The sequence below is a fragment of the Leiobunum rupestre genome, chromosome 2, assembly GCF_980474605.1.
Source record: "Leiobunum rupestre chromosome 2, qqLeiRupe1.1.hap1, whole genome shotgun sequence".
In the NCBI taxonomy this organism is placed as follows: Eukaryota; Metazoa; Arthropoda; class Arachnida; order Opiliones; family Sclerosomatidae; genus Leiobunum; species Leiobunum rupestre.
Genome location: NC_143385.1, coordinates 51,885,856 through 51,907,662, shown reverse-complemented (window position 1 = coordinate 51,907,662; position 21,807 = coordinate 51,885,856). Strand labels below are relative to the sequence as shown.

Below are 21,807 nucleotides of genomic sequence, written 5' to 3'. Positions count from 1 at the left end.
TTTGGACGTCGGCTAAAACTCCTAACCACAAAGGGTTCTTTTGATAAACACAGAAATTAGCTCGCCTAAATAAGCGGGTTAAAATGTTCCGAAGAGGTAATTTCACCGAGTTTCAACGTTGGTAGCCGAGATAAACATTTCGGGTGTAGTTTCAAATTGGTCTACCAGATGGCGTGAGTGCCGCCTATTTTGTAAATTTTGGTATTTTTATCGGTCGTGGAAGACGCGAAGTTAGGCTGCTTATTCATTTGATATTTGCGTCCGTCAGTTGCAAAATTATCGTTATTCCTATATCCCCCAAGTGGCGGTTTTTGGAAGCTTGTAAGTAGACAATCATGTTAAAGCTGACGCTATAACAGGGTTGCCATGCATTTTTTGTACAAAATTATTTATTTGAAACCAAAATGTATGGCAACCCCATTTTCTAATCGTTGAAGTAAATAATTTAGCACCAAAAATGCATGGCAACCCTGTTTTCTAATCGTTGAAATAAATAATTTAGCACCAAAAATTCATGGCAACCCTGTTTTCTAATCGTTGAAGTAAATAATTTAGCACCAAAAATGCATGGCAACCCTGTTTTCTAATCGTTGAAATAAATAATTTAGCACCAAAAATTCATGGCAACCCTGTTTTCTAATCGTTGAAGTAAATAATTTAGCACCAAAAATGTATGGCAACCCTATTTTCTAATCGTTGAAGTAAAATAATTTAGCACTAACAATGCATGGCAACCCTATTTTCTAATCGTTGAAATAAATAATTTAGCACCAAAAAATGTATGGCAACCCTATTTTCTAATCGTTGAAGTAAAATAATTTAGCACCAAAAATGCATGGCAACCCCGTTTTCTAATCGTTGAAGTAAAATAATTTAGCACCAACAATGCATGGCAACCCCGTTTTCTAATCGTTGAAATAAATAATTTAGCACCAAAAAATGTATGGCAACCCTATTTTCTAATCGTTGAAGTAAATAATTAAGCACCAACAATGCATGGCAACCCCGTTTTCTAATCGTTGAAGTAAATAATTAAGCACCAACAATGCATGGCAACCCCGTTTTCTAATCGTTGAAATAAAGAATTTAGCACCAAAAATGCATGGCAACTCTACTTCAGTGTAATTGCCTACTTATGGGTTTCCAAAAACCATGGCTTAGATGAAATAGAAATTACGCTAGCTAGTTAAACAGTACTTAGAAATTATTTAAACCTAAAAGTTTCCTGTCCATATTAAGAAAAAAAGATGAATCGTTATCTTTGTAACTTTAAATTCAAGAAATAAATAAAGAAGCGTTATTATATAGGCCAAGTCCTATTTATCATTTATAAATTACAAAACCTTTAATATTAAGTTTTTAACAACCTTGAAATCGTCTGCTAGACATTTTACTAAGCCTTTTAGCGCACCATTAATAATAACTAACGCGCACTTTAAAATTAAAATGCAACGTAACAAAAACATTTCTTTTAAGAGCAACACTTTAAAACTTTCAACAAATAAAATAGATAAGTATAAAAAAATACGATAAAACGCCTTATAACGTCTTATTAAAGGAAAAATAAACACGAATTGACACGGGTACCGGTTTAAAAACATTTTCATCGCTGCTAAACCTAAACGCGAAACCAACAGACGCGAAAAAATCGTACACAAAAGAGTGCAGGGGGACCCGCGACGGGGGAATGAAGAAAATAGTATAAATCAAGGTGGAGAGGCGGGGGGCTGGAAAAAAGGGGTTGCCAGCCGCCAGAGGTAAAGACGCGTAAGAATTTTAAAAGTGTCTTATTTTCAACTTGGTTTCCTTACCGAAAGGAGGCTCATGTTCGAGGAGCACGCATTTTAGGGCGAAAAATAAGCCGAGCCGGTATTTTAAACGACGAACAGCTGGTCAGATTTGATGTTTTCATCGTGCGGTTCAACGTTTTCGTTGCAAATATCGGAGTCGCGAGTGCAGCTTTCTTCGACGATTTTATTTGGTAATTTTAGGTAATTTTGAGGGGTGGCAGGTTTACCAATTTATAAAACCGTTAAATTGCAATTATTCCATTTTGAACGTGTAGTTTTGGATATTATTTCTACGTTTTACGCGATATTTACAGTTTTTATTAATTTTGTAGATTTATTTAGTAGTTTTGAGACAGCGTTACCGTTTTGTTTCATGGAAAATTGCACTAATTTTGTAACGTTATCAATATAACGTTAAAATTGTACTTATTTGGCAAAACAACGAGTAAAAGTGATTTTGTGATTTTGCGTTTGAGTTTCATCGGAAATTACGCGCAGTGTTGTCAACTAATACAAGGATGGATATTTTGAACATGTAGTTTTGGACATTATTTCTACGTTCTACGCGATATTTACAATTTTTATTTGTAGATTTATTTAGAAGTTTTGGGACAGCGTTACCGTTTCGTTTCATGGAAAATTGCACTAATTTTACAACGTTATCAATATAACGTTAAAATTGCACTTATTTGGTAAAACAACGAGTAAAAGTGATTTTGTGGTTTTGCGTTTGAGTTTCATCGGAAATTACGCGCAGTGTTGTCAACTAATACACGGATGGATATACTACACTTTAATCTTGCGATGTGTCTACGCGAAAAAGTGCAATAATTGTGAAGTAAATGAAAAAAAAAACATAGTGAATGTAATTTCAACGCAAATATTTATTACAAATTGAAATTGAAAGTTCTACTAAATTATTAATTAAAATTTAATTCGTATCTATAACTCAGAAAAGGAAAACGTCGTAGGAAATTAAATTCAGAACAGAACTTTTTCAAATAAGGACGTGATTCCCAATATCATTTAATCGAGAATCGAGACTAAATATTTGAGTGCGTTATTTTGGATATACTCTCTAAATTTTGATCGTGGATTGCTTAAATGTGTTCGACGTAATTCAATTTGAAGATACAAAATTAATTATGTTGATTAAAAAGGAAATAACACTTCAAAAAGAACATCAGAATAAACTAAAAGTTGTAGTGCTGGGAAGCCAACGAGTCGGGAAATCAGGTAAGACCTTTAAATAGTTATTATTTATCGTGACTATTAGAAGTATTAACATAAAAACGTAATAACGATGAGTATTTCGACACTGACATTCTTACATGTTACTTATGGTTTTAATTATATTTAGTTAATTATTCAGTTCAGTTCAGTTCCTTGAAATTGTAGATATTACTTATTTCTTTCGAGTAAATATTAACTATGAAAAACTCAACCATGAAGGTTGAAATTTTACTGAACTAAGGCTATCATTATACAAGTGATCCGAGTTCTAAAATCCTGTTGCACTATTACTTATAGCCTTTCACATAAATGTGACTATATTTACGCGTATTAAATTTTTACTGAGAGCCATTTTTATGAACCATACATTTCTGTTGGACTTCAGATTAAGTCATAAGCCTAATACGTGTTCTGTACTTACATGGGGACGACCCAAGCTGATTTTCACCGATTTTGTTTAAATTCGGGGGATAAATAGACCTTTATGTTACTTGAAATTTCTCAAAAGGAAAAGTTTCGACGAGCTTTAGTTTTTGATTACTTAAAATCAACTTTTCCCTATAGAAATTAACATGAAGAAATTTCAGATTTTTAAAATATATATTTTAAAATATTAAAAAAAAATTATTTAAAAAAAATTCAGGTTAATTTGGGTAAATGCGTGTAAATTTGAGAAAAAAATAAGCAAATTGGGTAAATTCAAATAAAGTTTACCAAAATTTATTAAATTTAATGACATTTACCAATTGTCCTTCCATAACCAAAATTTTGTCAATTTGCTTGCATTTACCGATTTTACACATTTTATTAATATTTACCGAAATCGAAATGAAATAATAATAATAATGTATATGCATATACCCATTTTTACCCATTTCAAACAATATAACCCAAATTGTTTATTTTTCCCAAATTTACACCAATTTACCCAGAATTTAGCCAATGTAAATTTTTTGAATATAATTAATATTTTAAAAATTTTCAATTAAAATCTGCGATTTATCCATGTTAATTTCCAGGAGTAAAAGTATAGGTTTTAAGTTATCAAAACATTTTTGTTTGCTATGGCAAAATTAAAGCCCGTCGAAACATTTCCGTTTGCGAAATTTCAAGTTACATGATCTAGTGAGTGAGGTGATTTTTTTTCAAGTTGCCTATTTTTTTCGCTAGTAAATATTTTGATTGACACATTATCGACTTATGCTATCACGCTTGTAAATTAACATTTACTCTGGAAAAGTTAAGCGTATATTTTTAATTATACTATCATCCAATGCCTAATTTAATTTATTTAAAATACTTTATTTGATTTCAATTTTAATAAATAATTTGTTATGTTCTCCGACGAAATCATGACAATTCGCGACCGAAAACTATCACTACGCCCCCTTTGGTTCGCCATTGAAACCTAGATAGGTAGCGGCTAAAGCAGACGCTATCAGTATTTCCTCATCATTATTCGTAAATTTGACTTAATAAATAATGGTACTTGCATTTTAATATAATTTTTGCATCGTTGACTTATATTTCGATGAGTTTAATTAAGAAAAAACGTTCGAGGACTTTTTAATTTATCTGTAGCAGATCATAGGCGCTACCTCCGTTACGCCACCTAAGATCAACGAATTTAATTTATCTGCCACCAGGTTTAACGGAAAATAAGGATGATTGGCGCTAGTTACGTTAAAAACAAGTCGTACCGCGTATTTGCAGACGATTTTTCGATTTATTTCCTCCCTTTAACTCAACTTCAAGATATTAATTAAAGCAATTAGCTAATTATTCCAAACCGCTTTCATCTTTTTTTTTCGCCGAATTTCAATCAATTAGGCTTAATTAAAGCAATTGGCGGCTCCTGTCTAGTTACATTCGCTCGCACTAGATGCCATTAGCGTATTAATCAAAACAAGTTGAGTAGGTATCAAAATCTAACCTAAAAGGTGTGTCAAAATGGGAGCTTCTCACGTTGATTGGATTTTCGGAATCACGTTTTTATTAACGTTGTTTCGGGAAGCCAATAGATGGCAGACAACTCGCCTCTCGCTTTAAGTTACCGGAAGGTGCTGTCACCTAGAAGCGCTTTTAGAAGCATTTATGTAAACTTTTTTTACATTTTTGATAGAGCCGCCACTTGCCAAATAAGTCAGTTTAGGGCACTGTGAATGTTTATTAGTCAGTTTAGGGCACTGTGAATGTTTATTAGTCAGTTTAGGGCACTGTGAATGTTTATTAGTCAGTTTAGGGCACTGTGAATGTTTATTAGTCAGTTTAGGGCACTGTGAATGTTTATTAGTCAGTTTAGGGTACTGTGAATGTTTATTAGTCAGTTTAGGGCACTGTGAATGTTTATTAGTCAGTTTAGGGTACTGTGAATGTTTATTAGTTAGTTTAGGGCACTTTGAATGTTTATTAGTCAGTTTAAAATCGATATAATTTTCATTTTTCCCCCGCGTGATCTTTTGGTTATCATTTGAAATAGTATTATGTGTTTTGATTGATTACTGTATTTTCACAAGGAAAAAAAGCATATACCAGAAGCATACAAAATATCTCATATAAGCCACGGTTACACGACAACTAAAACCTACTAACTAATTAGTTAAATACCTAAATGAGTCGTCGTCTGATCAAAACGAATAACGAAGATACTTATTGTAAACGAAGACGGTTCGGCTGGTAGTTATGAAGAGTAAAACATTGTGTGGCTATATTTTTGCGATAAACCAGGGTACATGTAGTGATTGGACGATACTACAACCATGGTAAAGGGCCCATTGGACTACAGTTTATGCTTTAAAGCAAGTCGACTCGACGTGAAGTAGCTCTTTTTCAACAGAGGTCACTAGCGTCGAAATCAAAACAAGATGCTGAAGCTACATTTTGACCCAAAAGGCGGGACATAAAAGTACCCCTCGCGTTGATTGGCTCGTTTGTAAATTTAACAATAACATAAATTACAGTAATTTTAAACAATATATTTTATATGGGATATATAATTTAGGTTAAAGTCCACTAAATCGTGTATAATTTGTTTAGGTGGCAATGATAGAGCCGCGCGACAGTTGCTTTAAAAAAAATAATAAAAAATTTAAAAACTAAGAATTATTTTGGAGATTCTAATTTTCCAAAATTAATATACATCTAAAATACAAATTTATTTAGCCTTAACTTAAAAATATATGATTTTACGAAGGATCTTAGGATTTTGAAGTTTTTGATTCTTCTAGAAATACATTGAAGTTGCGTAGAAGATACGAAATGTAATTCATATTTCTATAAAATAAAATGAATAAAAAGTAGAAAATAGAATATTTTGCCTCTGGCGTCACAATCTTTTACTTTTACCAGTCTACGAGCGCGTGCTACAGTCGCCAGAGGGATATAGGTTTCTCTAGTGCGCGTGCAAAACGCTCGTGCGAACAATATACTAATAAAGCCGGGTTTTGTGACGTAAGAGCAACATATTATATTTTTTATTTTTTTATCGTTTTATTTGATAGAATCCTCTATTGAGTGTACAGTGCACTTTTAATAATAATAATAATAATAGTAATCAGGTATACTAATACCCTTGGCGCCACCTCGGGCCCAAGTTATCAAGCGACCGTTTTTTTATGTGGATTAAACTAGGTTTTTTTTTGGTTTAAATCAGGTTTTTTTAAACACAGCTTTATTTTCCTTTTAATCTAATTTTCGCTTTGGTTTAACCGTTACTACATATTACCATAACTCTCTAATATTAGAGATGGACAAAACAGCAAAATTGGTGTTGGTCCATTTGATCGAAAAATATGTGATCGACAGTCGATAATTATACGTTGCAATTGATCGAAATTGCATTTGATCGAATCCCAATTGTCATTTTTTTCATAAGATCGAACCTTCAAATGATCGAATACTATTTGATCGAATTCAAAAGTATTTATAGTACCAGTTGGTATGTTTTTATTTTAACGAATGTCAATATGAAGTGCAGAAGGAATAATGATGGAATAATTCATTGCTTTAACTGTATTAAGCCACAAAGATGAAGAGATTTTTACTTTATACACTATATGATGGAATTTTTTATGACATCGACGATAACGGCCCGTTGTTTTTGATATATATAAATAGGGTCAGGTTAGGTTAGGTTAGGTTGATGTACGCGCGCCGTAGGCTCGTATGCACCGTTGCCTTTTCGATTTTTTCCCAAAAACTAGTAGTTTTACCCTACAGTAGCTTTCGATCAAATTTCGTTCGATCAAATGCAATTCGATCAAATGGAAATTCGATCAAATGGGACCCGTTCGATCATTTGGGAATCGATCAAATAGACTCAAACCGAAAAATTAACTGCCAGAATATCGATTAACCATAAAAATGACTGTTTATTTATAGAAATTATACACGGATAGAATGGGATTTAACACGCAAATAATAATTTTATTTTTCGGATAAACGTCGGTTGTGGATAAAAAAAGATAAAGTGATTAATTCTTATCCAAACGCCGACCGTTATCTAATATGGTTTCATAAGAGCTAGTAACGAGGCGCTGTCAAAGGCTACGTGTGACGCGGAAGCAAGCGGACGTAAAACGGCTACGAAGTCCGTAATGCAGTCTATTTCGCGAATAGCTCTCAGGAAAACCTTTGCATGTGAAGAATAGGAAGTGTCACACTTATGTATAAATTTTATACACTTATGATATTACCAATCAACTATAAATTATTATGAGTAAAGAAATATTCTTTGATTAAACAAGTCTCACATGAGCAGAACAAAGAGTTAGTTTTGTTTTCGTTTTTTATAAGAACGAAGTTTTAGTTGTAGTTTCACTTTTGATTTTGTATAAATGCAGGGTGACCAGGAAAATGCCTCGAAAATTTTATAGAAAAAACAGGAGATTTAAAGGAAAATATAGGAAAAACCATAAGCAAAAATAAGGATTCTTATGGAGAAACAGTAGCTAAAATAAAGTGAAATATAGGATGAAGAAGCATGAATTATATTTTTATCTAACCTAACCTAACCTAAACATGGATCTTCGATAGTACATACCTTATAAATAAAATACCAAATCACCCCGCCAATTGGGCTACATTTTAAAATTCTTTCGGTCGAATGGGATTCGGTCGAATGGGATTTCGGTCGAATGGGAATAAACGTCCGAAAATATGTAGGGCATCCGAAAATATATAGAGTCTCTGAAAATATATAGAGCTTCCGAAAATATATAGGGCATCCTAAAATATATAGGGCATCCTAAAATATATAGAGTCTCTGAAAATATTTAGGGCCTAGGAAAATATTTAGGGCCTAGGAAAATATTTTGGGCCTCGGAAAATATATAGGGCTCCTCGAAAAATATAGGACGTAATTTACGTCATATACCGCGAACATTAAAAAGAATGCTTTTATGACATACGTATAAGCAAGAATTGATATATTTATATATAGAGATAATCATGAACGAGGGGAATCAACTAAAGGGGGAAAGCAATGGAAAAGGAGGCGTTCTTATTAAACGCGTCTCTCACGCGAATGTTAATCGCGTCAAGATGACGTCATATTTAGGGAGCCAATAATGCGCCGCCTGGAATTGATTGAATAGTAAGGGTTCAGATCCTAGAGCTGCAACGGGAGCCAAGGGAAAAATCGACGGAATATAAACATTCTCTCTATATATATAGATCAATTCTTGGTATAAGTAATTAAACCTTTTGATATTTCGCAAAAATATGTCATGTTAGCGTATGTAAGCACGATGTGTTAGAAACACTTCATACATCCCACCTCTACGAACAATGGTATAAATAGATCATCACGAGATAGACCCAACCTGAAATAACCGACCAGAACGGAACGCTGTAGCCGGCGACATTTGTGGAAAGTTCGAATATTCCCATTCCAGCGAGTGTAAGTACAATATAATGGTTCGAATCTCTGTGGGTTCTGTTGCGGGGCCAAGCTAGACTGTAGATTTTAAGATTTAGATTCCTCGCGTCATTGCAAACGTCTTTCTTTCAGAAAATGGCCGCCAACATTCTGCAATTCCTTTTGAAATACCTGATCTTGATTCTGACATTCATCGCTATGTTGTTAACCTGTAAGTGTGGTATTTGTAATTTTCCATCTGTTCCAAAAACTCTCCTGGCTGGTGATTAGAAATCTGAAACGAGCAGCAATGTCGGTAGTTCCTCTTTGGGTGGGCTATAGCCCCCTCAATGTAAGCTTTCTTAGTTTGAAGAAGAAGAATTCCAAACTAGGCTCGCTAGGCCACGAAATAAATCGCGTATGAATTGTTTATTATCGTAAGTTAACATAGACTTAGAAGCTTTAATTATATAGTTGAAAAAAAATTGAAACATAAATTACTTTTTAAGGGTTTTTAATGTGTTTAACTTTTTATCGATATAAAATGTCTAATAACGGTAAACATACAACAAAACATTAATAGTGTTACATTGTTAATCAGTTTAAATTAGTCTAGAGCTTTAGTTTTACATTTAGATTCCTAAAAATGATGCGAAAATGCCGCTTTATTTAAAATTGCAAACAATATTAGACTAATCATGGAATGAAAACTTTATTTTATTAAAAATATGGAATGTTTTCCGACTTACAACACTAGGTTTAACCAACCATCGGTAACTATATTGCTTTACGATGGATCAACCAAATTCTGATTTCTCAGAAGCTAGAGGCAATCAGCGCTAGTTACGTTAAAGTTAATTTAACCTGCAAAGCAATCTTTACGGAAGACCCCTTCAATTTTTCAAATTTCCTGTACAGTGGCGCCAAACATTTCTAAAGCCAAAGGCAAGAGCGGCCAGAGCTGCAAATACACCAAATACCTGAGGTTATGTTCCCTTTAAGGACAAGTCATCAAGCGTATTAGTGAATTTCTACTCCCTTTAATAACAACAGGCATTTCTATAAATTCGAAAATAAAGTGCTCAATTAGCCTTTCCAGTTTACATAAAGCCACCTAGCGGCCAACGAGAGAGGCTCATAAATTGCGAGCGTTTCGTCTAAACTTCTCAATTTGTCCGTAGTGGCGTTTTTGCCATAATGAAAACCAGCCTTTACTGCGAACGGCGGTGGCGGCGCTGGCGGTGACCATAAAGTTTACGAGAGTGTGACATTAAAAATCTTAACTACGTGTTTAGAACTATTATCGTAAAGCAAGTGGCGGCTCCTGTCTAGTTGCAAAGCCTCCTCGTGGCGAGAGCCGGGCAACGTATGGCTAATAACCTGCGGCTGATTTGCACAGGTACACTGTTCCTATCCAGTGGTTTGATGGGGTCACTGGAGCTCTTGAGGGGCTCCACACCCGGCGTTCGGAGTCGCGGGGCTCTTGGGGGCGGTCCACACCTGGTTTACTGGGTCACTGGAGTCCTTGGGGTGTCACGTGCTCGGGGCGCTGGGTCACTGGGACCTCGGGGGTGTTTCATACTCGGCATTCAATATCCTACTGGGGAGGATAGTTGTGGTGGAAGAGGAAGTCACTCTAGTCCTCAGCTGTGCGAGGGTGGGAATTAGGGCAGCCCATGGTGTCGCCTTTTGTTGGGCCATGATGAGGGCGTTTGTTTGCCATATGTGAGCCTGTCTTTATGGCTGTTTCACTGGCCGAACGTTTGTTTCACAAAGTGCATTTTTGTCTGGCATGACTCTTTGTCTTGTGTGCCGCCGTAGTGCCCAGCGGAACGGTGGGGTACAAATACATAACCTTATGTCTAGTTGCACTGAGGAGGGTAGTTTGCGGTGGAAGAGGAAGCCACTCTAGTCCTCAGCTGTGCGAGGGTGGGTCTCGGGCAGCCCATGGTGTCGCCTTTTGTTGGGCCGTGATGAGGGCGTTTGTTTGCTATATGTGGCTGTCTCACTGGCCGAACGTTGTTTCGCAAAGCGCACTTTTGTCCGGGGCTGGTTGGTTCAGTAGGCCGCTGTAGTGCTTAAGGCGGAACAGCGGGCTACAAATACATAGACTTATGTCTAGTTCCAGTCGCTCGCACTAGATGTCGCTAACGTATTAATAAAACCATTTGAGTAAGCATCAAAATACGTCTTAAAAGGTGTGGCAAATTGGGAGCTTCTCGCGTTGATAGGCTTTTCGGAATCACGTGATTATTAACTTATTCAACAAGTGGTTTCGGGAAGCCAATAGTAGGCAGACAACTCGCCTTTCGATTTGAGTCCCCGGAAGGTGCTGCCACCTAGAAGCGATTTTTTCTTTTTTTGATAGAGCCGCCACTTGATTTAAATTAAGACCTTACACTTAATTATTGGTTTCTAGATTTAATTTCTAAAACATGCAGATATTTCAATTATTTTCTGACTATTATGAGATAATAAGATTTTTTTCGCAATTTAAAAAAACATATTTAAAAAAGTTAATAAATAGTTAATAATATTATTTGTTAAACGGGTAGACGACCATTAAATCTATAGTTTCATTTCTAATTCATGTAACAATTCACAGTGGTGTACGTTTCCAATATTTAATATGTCCGTTTTCGATCGGAAATGGGTAGTTTATATGTCGCACAAGACCCAAAAGTGTGTCGGTACGGTAGAATATTTAATGGGAGCTTGTCGCCAAGTAAAAAGAGGGAGTGGAAAATACGTCATCAACATTTGAAATATAATTTTCTCCACTTCAGCGCCGCCGAGTGAGGTGTTTTAGAACGTATGTCTACGGGAGAGTAAATCGAAGAGATAAATTATCGGCAGACCATAGACTAAATATAAAGTTGCTAGTACTATTCCAACTAGTAGGTTATGTAGTCTATTGTGAGACTAGCTCTCAGTAAATATTTTAACGGACGCAAAGGTAGAGTTGACACACTTTCGAGTCTTTTATATTAAGTCGCTTCGACGACGTGTTGGAGTAGGTTCTTATAACATTAAAAGTCGGTAAACAGTCCGCCATGTTTCTGTCGACCAGCCTTTTTACCGATAGGACATTTCGACCCTAAAACCGATAGAGTGCTTTCAATTCGAAACTCACGACGTCACCATTGTAATTTGCCTATTGATAAAAAACGATAACTGTCATGGCGGCCACTATTAATACTACAGCTGTGACGTTACAAGTTTTCAAAATCGTATCAGACGAAAGCACTCTATAGATGAAGTTGGTTGGCGGAATAGTTAGAACTTTCGGCTCGCGGCAGAAGGAGCCGGGTTCGATCCCAGCCTGTGGCACCTTGGATTAATAATAGGTCTATTGGTATGTTTTGTTTTGTTGCGAGTGTGGCGTGTTAGTTTAACGCATTTATTTAAAGTCAAAAATCAACCGTATTTTTTCAAAGCTAGCGCCGTGAATTGCGCATGCGCAGAAAAATTTGTCCCACCACGAGCTCGTTTTTATTTTCCTTTTCGAGAGACCGGAGTCCTATTATTAATCCGAGGGGGCGCTGGGTGAAAACTCGGAACCACTCCCTTCGCGTCCAGTTTGCAAGAGAAGGATTTCAAGGGTACACGAGTAACGAAATAATATACCGGCCTTGTTGGCGAACTTGTTTATTTCTTGTTGTCGATTTGCAGGTTTGAAAGCGGACGATGTGTGCGAAGGAAAGGCGGAACGCGCGCCTTGCGCTATAAACAAGTGTTATGAATGCCTAAAAGGAGAGTGCACTCTCGACAACAGATGTTTAGATTAAAGTAAGAGAGTGACGTAAAACTAATTAAAACAAGAACGCCAAGGGACGTTATAGGGAAACGCATTATCGACCATTTTGGCCTTTTTGAGTGTGAATGCTCATCGTACTAATTTTAGGGCGCTGATTCTAAATTTGAAGTCGGTTTTTTTTCTAACTGGTCAAGTTTCCGGGATTTTAAAATGCAGAAACGCGTTATGCCGTTATTAACCAATATGAGTCGTCATATCGTATAATTTCGTCTGCTCTAATTTCTCCAGCGTTATATTTAGATTGAGGACCAAAAGAAGCCCCTAACAACTAATTTCCAGTTACCTAAATACGCAAGTATTGTTATTTTTCATAAGAATTACAAAAATGGATTTATCTCGAAATGCCGTTTTTGGAGATAATGCGTTTCTAAAACGTAGGGCAGTCTTGACTATTAAGCGGTTTAGAGCCGGCTATAGAATTGTTTGTTGATTATTTTGTTGATATCGTGGCTCAATTTGCAAGACTTCGTTTTCGATATGAATATATTATTGCCGCGAAAAAAATCTAGTGAAGACAATTTTGTTTTCTCCAAAAGTGGTCAGCGAAGTGAAGATGCCCAGCTCCTTGGTTCCTCGTCTCATCTGTTTCTATTTATAAGTTAGTTTCGTCATTTAGAACGCTCGATCCTTACCCGTGAGATTTCTACGATTTTTTATTATTCGAAGGGGCTAAGGTTACGTATTTTGTAGTTAATCATTTTCAGGGTTTGTGTTATCCAACGCAAATCTTAAAAAACTCTAATACGTAGTAATAATAATTATAATATTTCTCAACGAAAACTTTGATGGAAACCACATACGCCAAACCTATTCGGGGTGATTTCCGAGACACACACAAGTTTATAAATAATTAAAAACATTGTTAAGTACAATTTTAAATAATCAATAACATTAAAATATAATCAATAAATTAAGTAAAGCATTTAAGTGACTGAGAACCAAGGAGTCTAACTTCCAACTATCCCTTTAAGGGTCGCAATTGAAAATTGAAGGCTTTTGGTTATATTGGTCTGCTTAAATACTACACGGGCAACGAAATAATATTATCACCTTTTTGGTGAACTTGTTTATTTCCTTTCGCCAATTTGCAGGGGTAAAGGCGGACGGTTGCCCTGATTTCCCATTTACCTTACTTCCGATTTCTTTTCCAGAGCATCAAAGAAATGCACAACAACCTTCAAATATGGGTGGGGGTCATGGTATATTTTCTAGCACCAAATACGCAGCACCCTTTCTACACTCATGAACTCAATTGTTACCCGAGACTACTACGATAATGGACATCCACGCAACTTCATTCGCTCGTCAATAGATGGCGACAGTCGACAAATTACGGACTTTGCACTCAAGCTCACCAAGAACAATTCAAGTGCTAATGTACACAGCAAACTAATCATTTTCTTGGAGGAAAAATGGCAAAAATAGGTTCTTAAAAATTTAAAATACCCAGAAAATCTGAACAAACTAAAATATTAAATAGTAATTAAATTTAATCGAGATTTAATTTTATTCAATATTAGCTTACTGATATATATATATATATATATTAATTTATGAAGCGAACCATGTGGTCATATGTAATAATTGTTGAAATTTATGATTGCACATTTTTTTTTGGAAACACGAGTACAACATAGTAGATTAAATATTATATAAAATAGGTTATTATATACAGATTGTTGTACGAATAAAGATATATACTGGCTTACTATGTGTCATTTGTATCAAACAACGAATATTGGAGGACAAAATGCAAAGTAAGAACAAATAGTTTTCGAACTGCATAGTAAGAACAAATTGCTTTATATCTGCATAGTAAGAACCAATAGTTTTCAACCTGCATAGCCAGAATAGCTCGCTTGGCCAAATAGGCGTCGACAAATTTAACTATTTAACCAATTATTAAAAAGGAATTGACAAGTTTGATACGTCAAGCATAGAGGGTCACTGAAAGTGAGTTCACTGTTATTATTGGACCACAAGCAATGTGTACGGCAATAGTTTTAGAATTGCGAAATTTGGTAAAACAAATTTCATAACGGGACGCTTTTGGGCTCAAGTTTGTAAAAATTAAGAGAGTTACAACAATATCTGACACACAAGCAGACGACGATGGTAGTTTGACGTCATACCTCAGCGTGATTTCGGTGATCTATGACGTCAGTTTACGCAAGGACCTTCCCAATAGTTATTTTTAAATCCGATAGATGGAGGTGGGGTTATTAAAACTCGCTTATTTATGTTTCATTCCTTGTCTCTAAATGTTGACTAATAAGTTCACGCAGTCTAGCGTAAATGTATTTCTAATATATGGAAAGTATACCAGTAAGTATAAGTTACCAGTACGAAAAAGTACGGCACCGAACGATTTCGTTCATTGTCGCGAAGTGATTGCGCCATCAGATGGAACTCGTTACGCGTTTAGTTTCAAATTCGAAACCTGGAGGGCGTGATTATCGGTTTTTGTTAAAAAAAATCAACGGAAAATATTTTATTCTGAATTTATCTCTAACGGGTAGGGACATGGAATTAATTAATTCAAACAAAGGAAAGGATAAGTGCATGTCTTAACCAAATACGTGGGCGTTGTTTCAAAACACCCTCTTTAAATTGCAAAGCAATTCTGAAAACTGCATTGAAAGTAAAAGAACCGGAGTTATGTCATAACCATAATCATCACGCTGATCGTAAAGAAGTTGCAGTGACAATATGGCCAGGAAAGTTGACAGAAAAAGCTAAGATATCTCGCATTAAACCAACCGAATTATTTGCCGAGTCGGTCTCTCAACTCGACGACGCCACTAAAGCCGCCTGAAAACACAGTCAAAAGAACCCTTAGAAATCAGAGAACTTCGAACCACCCGATTAATCCCAGTTCCGTTAAAGACTTAAAGATAGAAGTAAATGAACCGAAGTTATCAGACCGCTATATCTCTCATACTAAGCGCATTTTCCATATGAGATCTCCCTTTAATCGACGTTTTCAAATTCCGCGCCTTCATAGCTCCACTATCGCCATCTATCGACTAGTAGGTGATGACGGGTATATTGAATGTGGATACCCACAATTCCCTAGTGTGTCAGAATTTATAGCCCGGTGTACCTAGTAACAGAGACCATACCACCGGAGGCCTATTATCATAGTGCCCTACGCCAGCGTCCACCTAGCCCGGACAGGTGACAAATACAGCATGGGTAGTAGTACCCTACTACTGATGGTCGCACCTTTGACGCAAGCCACTCAGCCCAGCAGAAGGTGCAGCAATGGGTGGACCAATCCCCACTTCGCAAACAGCAGTGGGATTAAGAATGGATGCTGTAGCACTTCCAGCCGACACCCTACCTACACAGGTAAGGAGTCAAACCCTTTGGAGAGAGCTCCTAAAGGGGAACGACGAGCACACAGCAGCCCGCGTAACCCGGCACAGCTGGCACCGGAGATCCCAGTGGGAGTCCAAAAGGCCGGGAAACAGGACCGCCGTGCCCTCATACGGAGGCCCGCAGCCCCACAGCAGGCTACCCAATCCGCCGAGGCGGCCAGTTTGCACGGACCCACTCCGTTAGCCTGAGCCGAAGCTCAGTATCCAGCCCAAACCTGACCGAAGTCGCAGGTGGAGATAGGACCATTTGATCGAAGCTAACATCTCCCAGTGCGCCACCGCCCTTATGGGTTACAAGAGCCGGACCCCGACTCCCCGGTAAAGCCACCAGTTATTGCACACCCTGACCCATTAAGGGTCCCACAATTCCCTAGTGCAATTTTGGGCGGGAACTAAAGGGGGTGGAACTCCGATGGATTTTCATCTCCCCACGTTAAGGAAAACGCCTTTTAAAATTTTGGCCCTCTCCTATAACTTCGGTTCATTTACTTCTGGTAGAAGGCAACCGGTGCACTTCTGGAGAGCCAATTATAAGAGATTATTGTTCAGTGATAATGGTCCAAATTCGGAAGAACGAATCGTTATCTTTGCCATGGATGATGGTTTGCGCAATCTTGGCACAGCGACCGCGTGGTTTATGGACGCAAACTTTCCTTTAGCGCCGAAACAGTTTTTACAGTTATTCGTAATTAGAGTTCAGGTAAACAAAGTATACTTTCTACCGTGGTGTATTGTTTACTTGAAACTAAAACAGAAAGAACCTATAAAGAAATGTTTGAAACCATTCTTGACTCCTGTGCCGCGATTGACATATAACCTGGTATATAGGTATGCAGGACGGACGTGTGTATTAGTTTCACGTACAGTGTAGCCGATGCCGATGCCGCCGTGTCGCGCGTATCTCTTCAACGGTTAGGGCTAGAAGAATCAATGATATCTCGTTCGAATGTACATATCTCGCTCGATGACTTAGGCCTAGGGTGGTGCCTTGGGTATTAGCCTAGCTGATTATTATTATTATTATTATTATTATTATTATCTCGGCATCGATAGCCTATCATAAATTTTGGAAATCGGAGCCCTAGAAGTTGGGCATTTGCCTAATTTACTATTTTCGGTGGTTTAGCTTTATATGGTAGTTATTTTATTTAAAATTAAGTCCAATAACGTTAAAAAATATTTTTCTTTAGGTTAGGATTCAGCGGTTATATCAGTAAATGTTAAATTTAAGTATAGTTTTCGGGGTAATTTACGGACCCCAATTTTCTCGGTTTTATATTTTCTCCTAAAAGTCTATATAACGTTCCTTAATTTAAGTCCGATTTCCATGAGTGTTATATTTGTGAATAGCTTAATTTTAATTCTAAGGTTTTTTAAGCAGCGTATTCGGACCCCCACAACTTCCAAAATTCGAAATCCGCGTGTTTAAAGAGTTCTATATGCCAGTTTCCCTCTCGTGTTTTTTTCAAAGCCATTCGTAACCAATAAGAGTGACGCTCAACGTGTGACCAAAATTAACCAATAAATGTGATACTCAACGTCTGACCAGAAATAACAAATAAGTGTGACCAAAGAAGTAACAAATAAGTGTTAAGTGCAAATAAGTATGGCCGTGGATATATATTGGTTATGTCACCGGCGTTGCAGGCTGCTGTGAATAGATCAAACAAACTTAACACATCAGGGGGATTGTGTGTATTCCGACCGTCGTACGTATTGTTTAGCATTATTGGATGTCTCCATAGGAATGAACTACCTCAAATCAATCGTAGAATGTGCTCTTATATTTTTATTGTACTTACTGGAACATTTCGAAGAATTGGCAACAAGAACTCAAAGGGGACTTTAAGACTTGAAAAAGTTAAGCCTTTGTATCCAGCGAACCTTTGGAACGTCCACCAAACAACATTAAATGACGCCGAAAGGACTAATGATGAATGTGAAGCCCGGAACCGTCGGTTTTCAAATTTAGTTTGCCACAAACATCCAGCGCAGTGCTTCCACTTTGAGGGATTTTATCCTTTTTTAGGGATTTTCCGATCTAAAAGGGATTTTATTTTGGAAGAGAGGGAAAAAGGGAAAATTGAGGGATTTTTTCGAAAATTAAGGATTTTGGGAATTTTCCCAATTTTCGCTATAAATATTTTGGTCTAGTACTTCAAATTCCGCGCCTCTACTATTATTGGAATCCACGAATGAAATTAACTGGGATTCGGAAGTGTGTCATAGTTTTTAAAATATTTCTAAGAATGTTTTTTTTTATATAAGGCCGAAGTATTACAAATTTTATTGTTTTAGTTAAAAAAAATTGAGAAAGGGATAAAAAGGGATTTATTAGAATCGACAGAAGGAGAAATGATAATGTCCAAGTGGAAGCACTGATCCAGCGATATGGACGCTAATTGGGAAAATACGACTTGAAGTCGCTGCAGACGAAACCAAGTTGGCTCAACGTGCGCTTGCAAATTTACCACCCAAGGAAAAACGAAAAGCTATATCACATAACCACGGTTTATATATTTACACAGGTTAGACTACTTGTACCTTCATACGTGCTAGCGTTTTGAGCCTCTTAAGTTCTTCTGACAGGCAACCCTGTTTTCTACTACGCTACTGGTACGCCCTCTAATGTATATAAAGAGTACTAATTAATTTATTATAAATTAAATTTTTATAAATTTTAATTATAAATACACTAATGAGCTACCGTATTTATAATTTCATAATACGTATTTTAAAATTTATTAATTATCTACGATACATTTAAATTTAAAATATAAGTGGCGCTCCATTTTTAAATATAATTATTATTTTAACAATAGTTGATTATTATAAGAGGGTTAATTAAACTAAAGAAAGTTTAAATTAACAAACGACACCTGTGTATGATGTAAGATAAAAAAGAGTAAAACTACTTTAGTTACACAGTAAAATTTTTAATAAAATTTTAAAAATTTTAACGCGCTACAAAGAGCGAACGACTAGTTTCGCCATCGCATACGGAGGCATCATCAGGTCTGATTTTTACAAATTCGCAGCAAGGTAAAGGAAGTGCGGCTAGTCACGTGTCAAAGTGGAGGCGCTACCATCGTCGGACCTGATGATGCCTCCGTATGCGATGGCGAAACTAGTCGTTCGCTCTTTGTAGCGCGTTAAAATTTTTAAAATTTTATTAAAAATTTTACTGTGTAACTAAAGTAGTTTTACTCTTTTTTATCTTATAGTTGATTATAGTTCAGAAACTTTACACAAGCCGGCGCTGTAGGCGCGAAGTAGAATTTTTCAAATTCTCTATACGCGGGAGTAGCTCATAAGCGTCCATCTCTGAGCCGAAGTAGTCTAACCTGTGTAAATATATAAACCGTGACATAACATTAGGTATAGATGGGAAAAGATAGCAATATTTAATTAGACTTAAAAAATAAATAAATGATATCTGGATTTTTTTAACATATATTTCTTTCTTTCTGTGGATCATTTTACTTAGATTCTGTTTATCGTGGTCGACTTAACGTTTCGATTCAATAATTTATCGTTATTTCACAAAGGTAAACGCTATTTTTACTGTTGAAAGAAGTGCAATTTCAATAAGCCTTGGCATAAGTGTATAAGATTATAACATAAGTGTGACACTTCCAAATTCTTCACATGCAAAAGTTTTACTGAGAGCTAGTCACAAGACAGACTGCATTACGGGCTTCGTCGCAGTTTTGCCTTTGACAGCGCCTCGCTAGGGGGATATTTTCTTCTTGTGATGACGTCACTCCGTTACTAGCTCTCAGTAAAATATTCCCCAAAGTGATAAACTTATGGAACAATATTATAGACTTATGACCTTGGCTAATCCTACAAATAAAATTTGACTGTGCCTACGACGAAAACGAAATTTCACTTCTATTAGAAAGTTAAAAGGCGTCACAGCACATACTATCAAAACATTTTCTAATGGCATTAAACAGAACTACTTAACTTATTCCCCTTTTACTAATCCCAATTAAATTGGTATCTTCCCATTGCGCCGAATCCCATTCGACCGAATTCCGCCAATGCTTTTGATGAAATTAGCCCAAAGGCGGGTTTTGTATTTTTCTAATCGACCGACGCAATATTCACAATTGAGCGACCGCAAAAAAAAATAGTTTTTCTTTCTACTCCTTTTGATTTTTTATGGAAGCGTTTTAATATATTTTTAAGTCTGTTAGGTTAGGTTAGGTTAGGTTAGGTAACACTGCATGCGGTTCTGATAGATGCTGAAACGGATAAAACCGAATCCTAAACCTGGAAAAGTGCGGGTTTTTCGGTCGAATGGGATTCGGCGCAATGGAACAGATTCATTAAATTTACCCGACTACTGAAGCCTTGTTTTCACGGGAAGTAATTGTCACTTCTCTGACAGCGCTGCAGAAGGTAGAACTGCTTCCCCAGGGAAAAAACGCGTGGGCGGTCTGCAGAGAAGAAACTTTTTCCAAAGTAGACCCCTAAACACCTAGATGGCGGTCAAGAGGAGACTGATGCTGTTAAAACGCGACAAAACTGGAAAAGCACGCCGTCTGGATCAGATAAAATTGAAACCAAGGCCTACATTTGTATCCGTCTTTCACGCGTTCTAATTAATTAGGCGCTAAAATGATTGATGAAGTATAAAACATGTACAGTAAAATGCATGATCCGCTGTTAAGGGAAACAAGTGGGTCCAGGAGGAGTACAAACAGCAGTTTCATACGAGCGGATTGCTATAGAGTGTTGTCGTCTGATACGATTTTGAAAACTTGGAACGTCACAGCTGTAGTGTTAATAGTGGCCGCCATGACAGTTACCGTTTTTTATCAATAGGCAAATTACAATGGTGACGTCGCAGGGTTTCAGACGACAGCACTCTATGAGGAAGTTGGAAATTTAATTACGAAGTTACCAAAATGATGCACGTCACAAATGATAAATTATTTTGTTTCACGCCAAAATACGAACGTCGCCATTTTGAACAAACTACGACTGGCAATACTACAACCATAGTAGGCCAAAGGTATCGCCATCTACCGGCTGTTGGTTTTTATAAAATTATCTATGTACAACAGCTGAAAGCTTCCACCTGGACTTCCGCTACTTCTTAACACATTTAGTTGACAGATGGCGCTAATTTTCGGAGCTTGAAGTCTATTGAGTATTTTTCGCGACTTTAACTATATGTTTAATAAAGTTTTCAATAGTGTACTAACAATTGTGGTCAGCTCCTAATTTTGCTTAATTGACATTTAAAGTTATACAGTCATTCTAAAGGCCTTTTCACACGAGCCAACTTTTTGACCCAACTAGATGAGTCAACTTGCTAGTTGGCTCGTGTGAATAAAAGTTCGAAGAGTTGATCCACCAAAAATGTACGCGAGAAAAAAATGGATCACTGATCCATTTTTGCTGACTCAGCATTTTGATTTAAAAAGTTGGCTCGTGTGAAAAGGTCTTTAAAGGGGAACGGTCAAGCTTTAACCAGTTAGATCGAGGGGTCGGACACTTGCCATTATTTTGTACGGGATTTCGGGATTTCGTAGAGATTTTGGCGATTTTATCATTACTTTTTGAAGTGATTTTAGGATTTCAATGTTAATTTACCATAGAGAGAGTTAAAAGATTTTGCGATTTTAGACAAAGTGTACGGGATTTTGGTAAATGTCCGACCCCTCGAGTTAGATAGCCCTATAGCCCGTTAAAAACTAAAATTTATGGCGAAAACCT

The 21,807-nt window shown here is 36.7% G+C and overlaps 1 protein-coding gene across 1 annotated transcript in view; it reads left to right on the top strand.

The window, feature by feature from the left end:
- The first annotated feature begins 2,873 nt into the window (after positions 1 to 2,873).
- LOC149958340 (ras-related and estrogen-regulated growth inhibitor-like protein A) overlaps positions 2,874 to 21,807 on the top strand; it is an 84,073-nt gene continuing 65,139 nt past the window's right edge. The window contains exon 1 of the mRNA XM_090165781.1: positions 2,874 to 3,026. Within this exon, the coding sequence (XP_090021907.1) occupies positions 2,936 to 3,026 (91 nt within the window). The 5' untranslated portion in view covers positions 2,874 to 2,935. The remainder of the gene's footprint in view (positions 3,027 to 21,807) is intronic.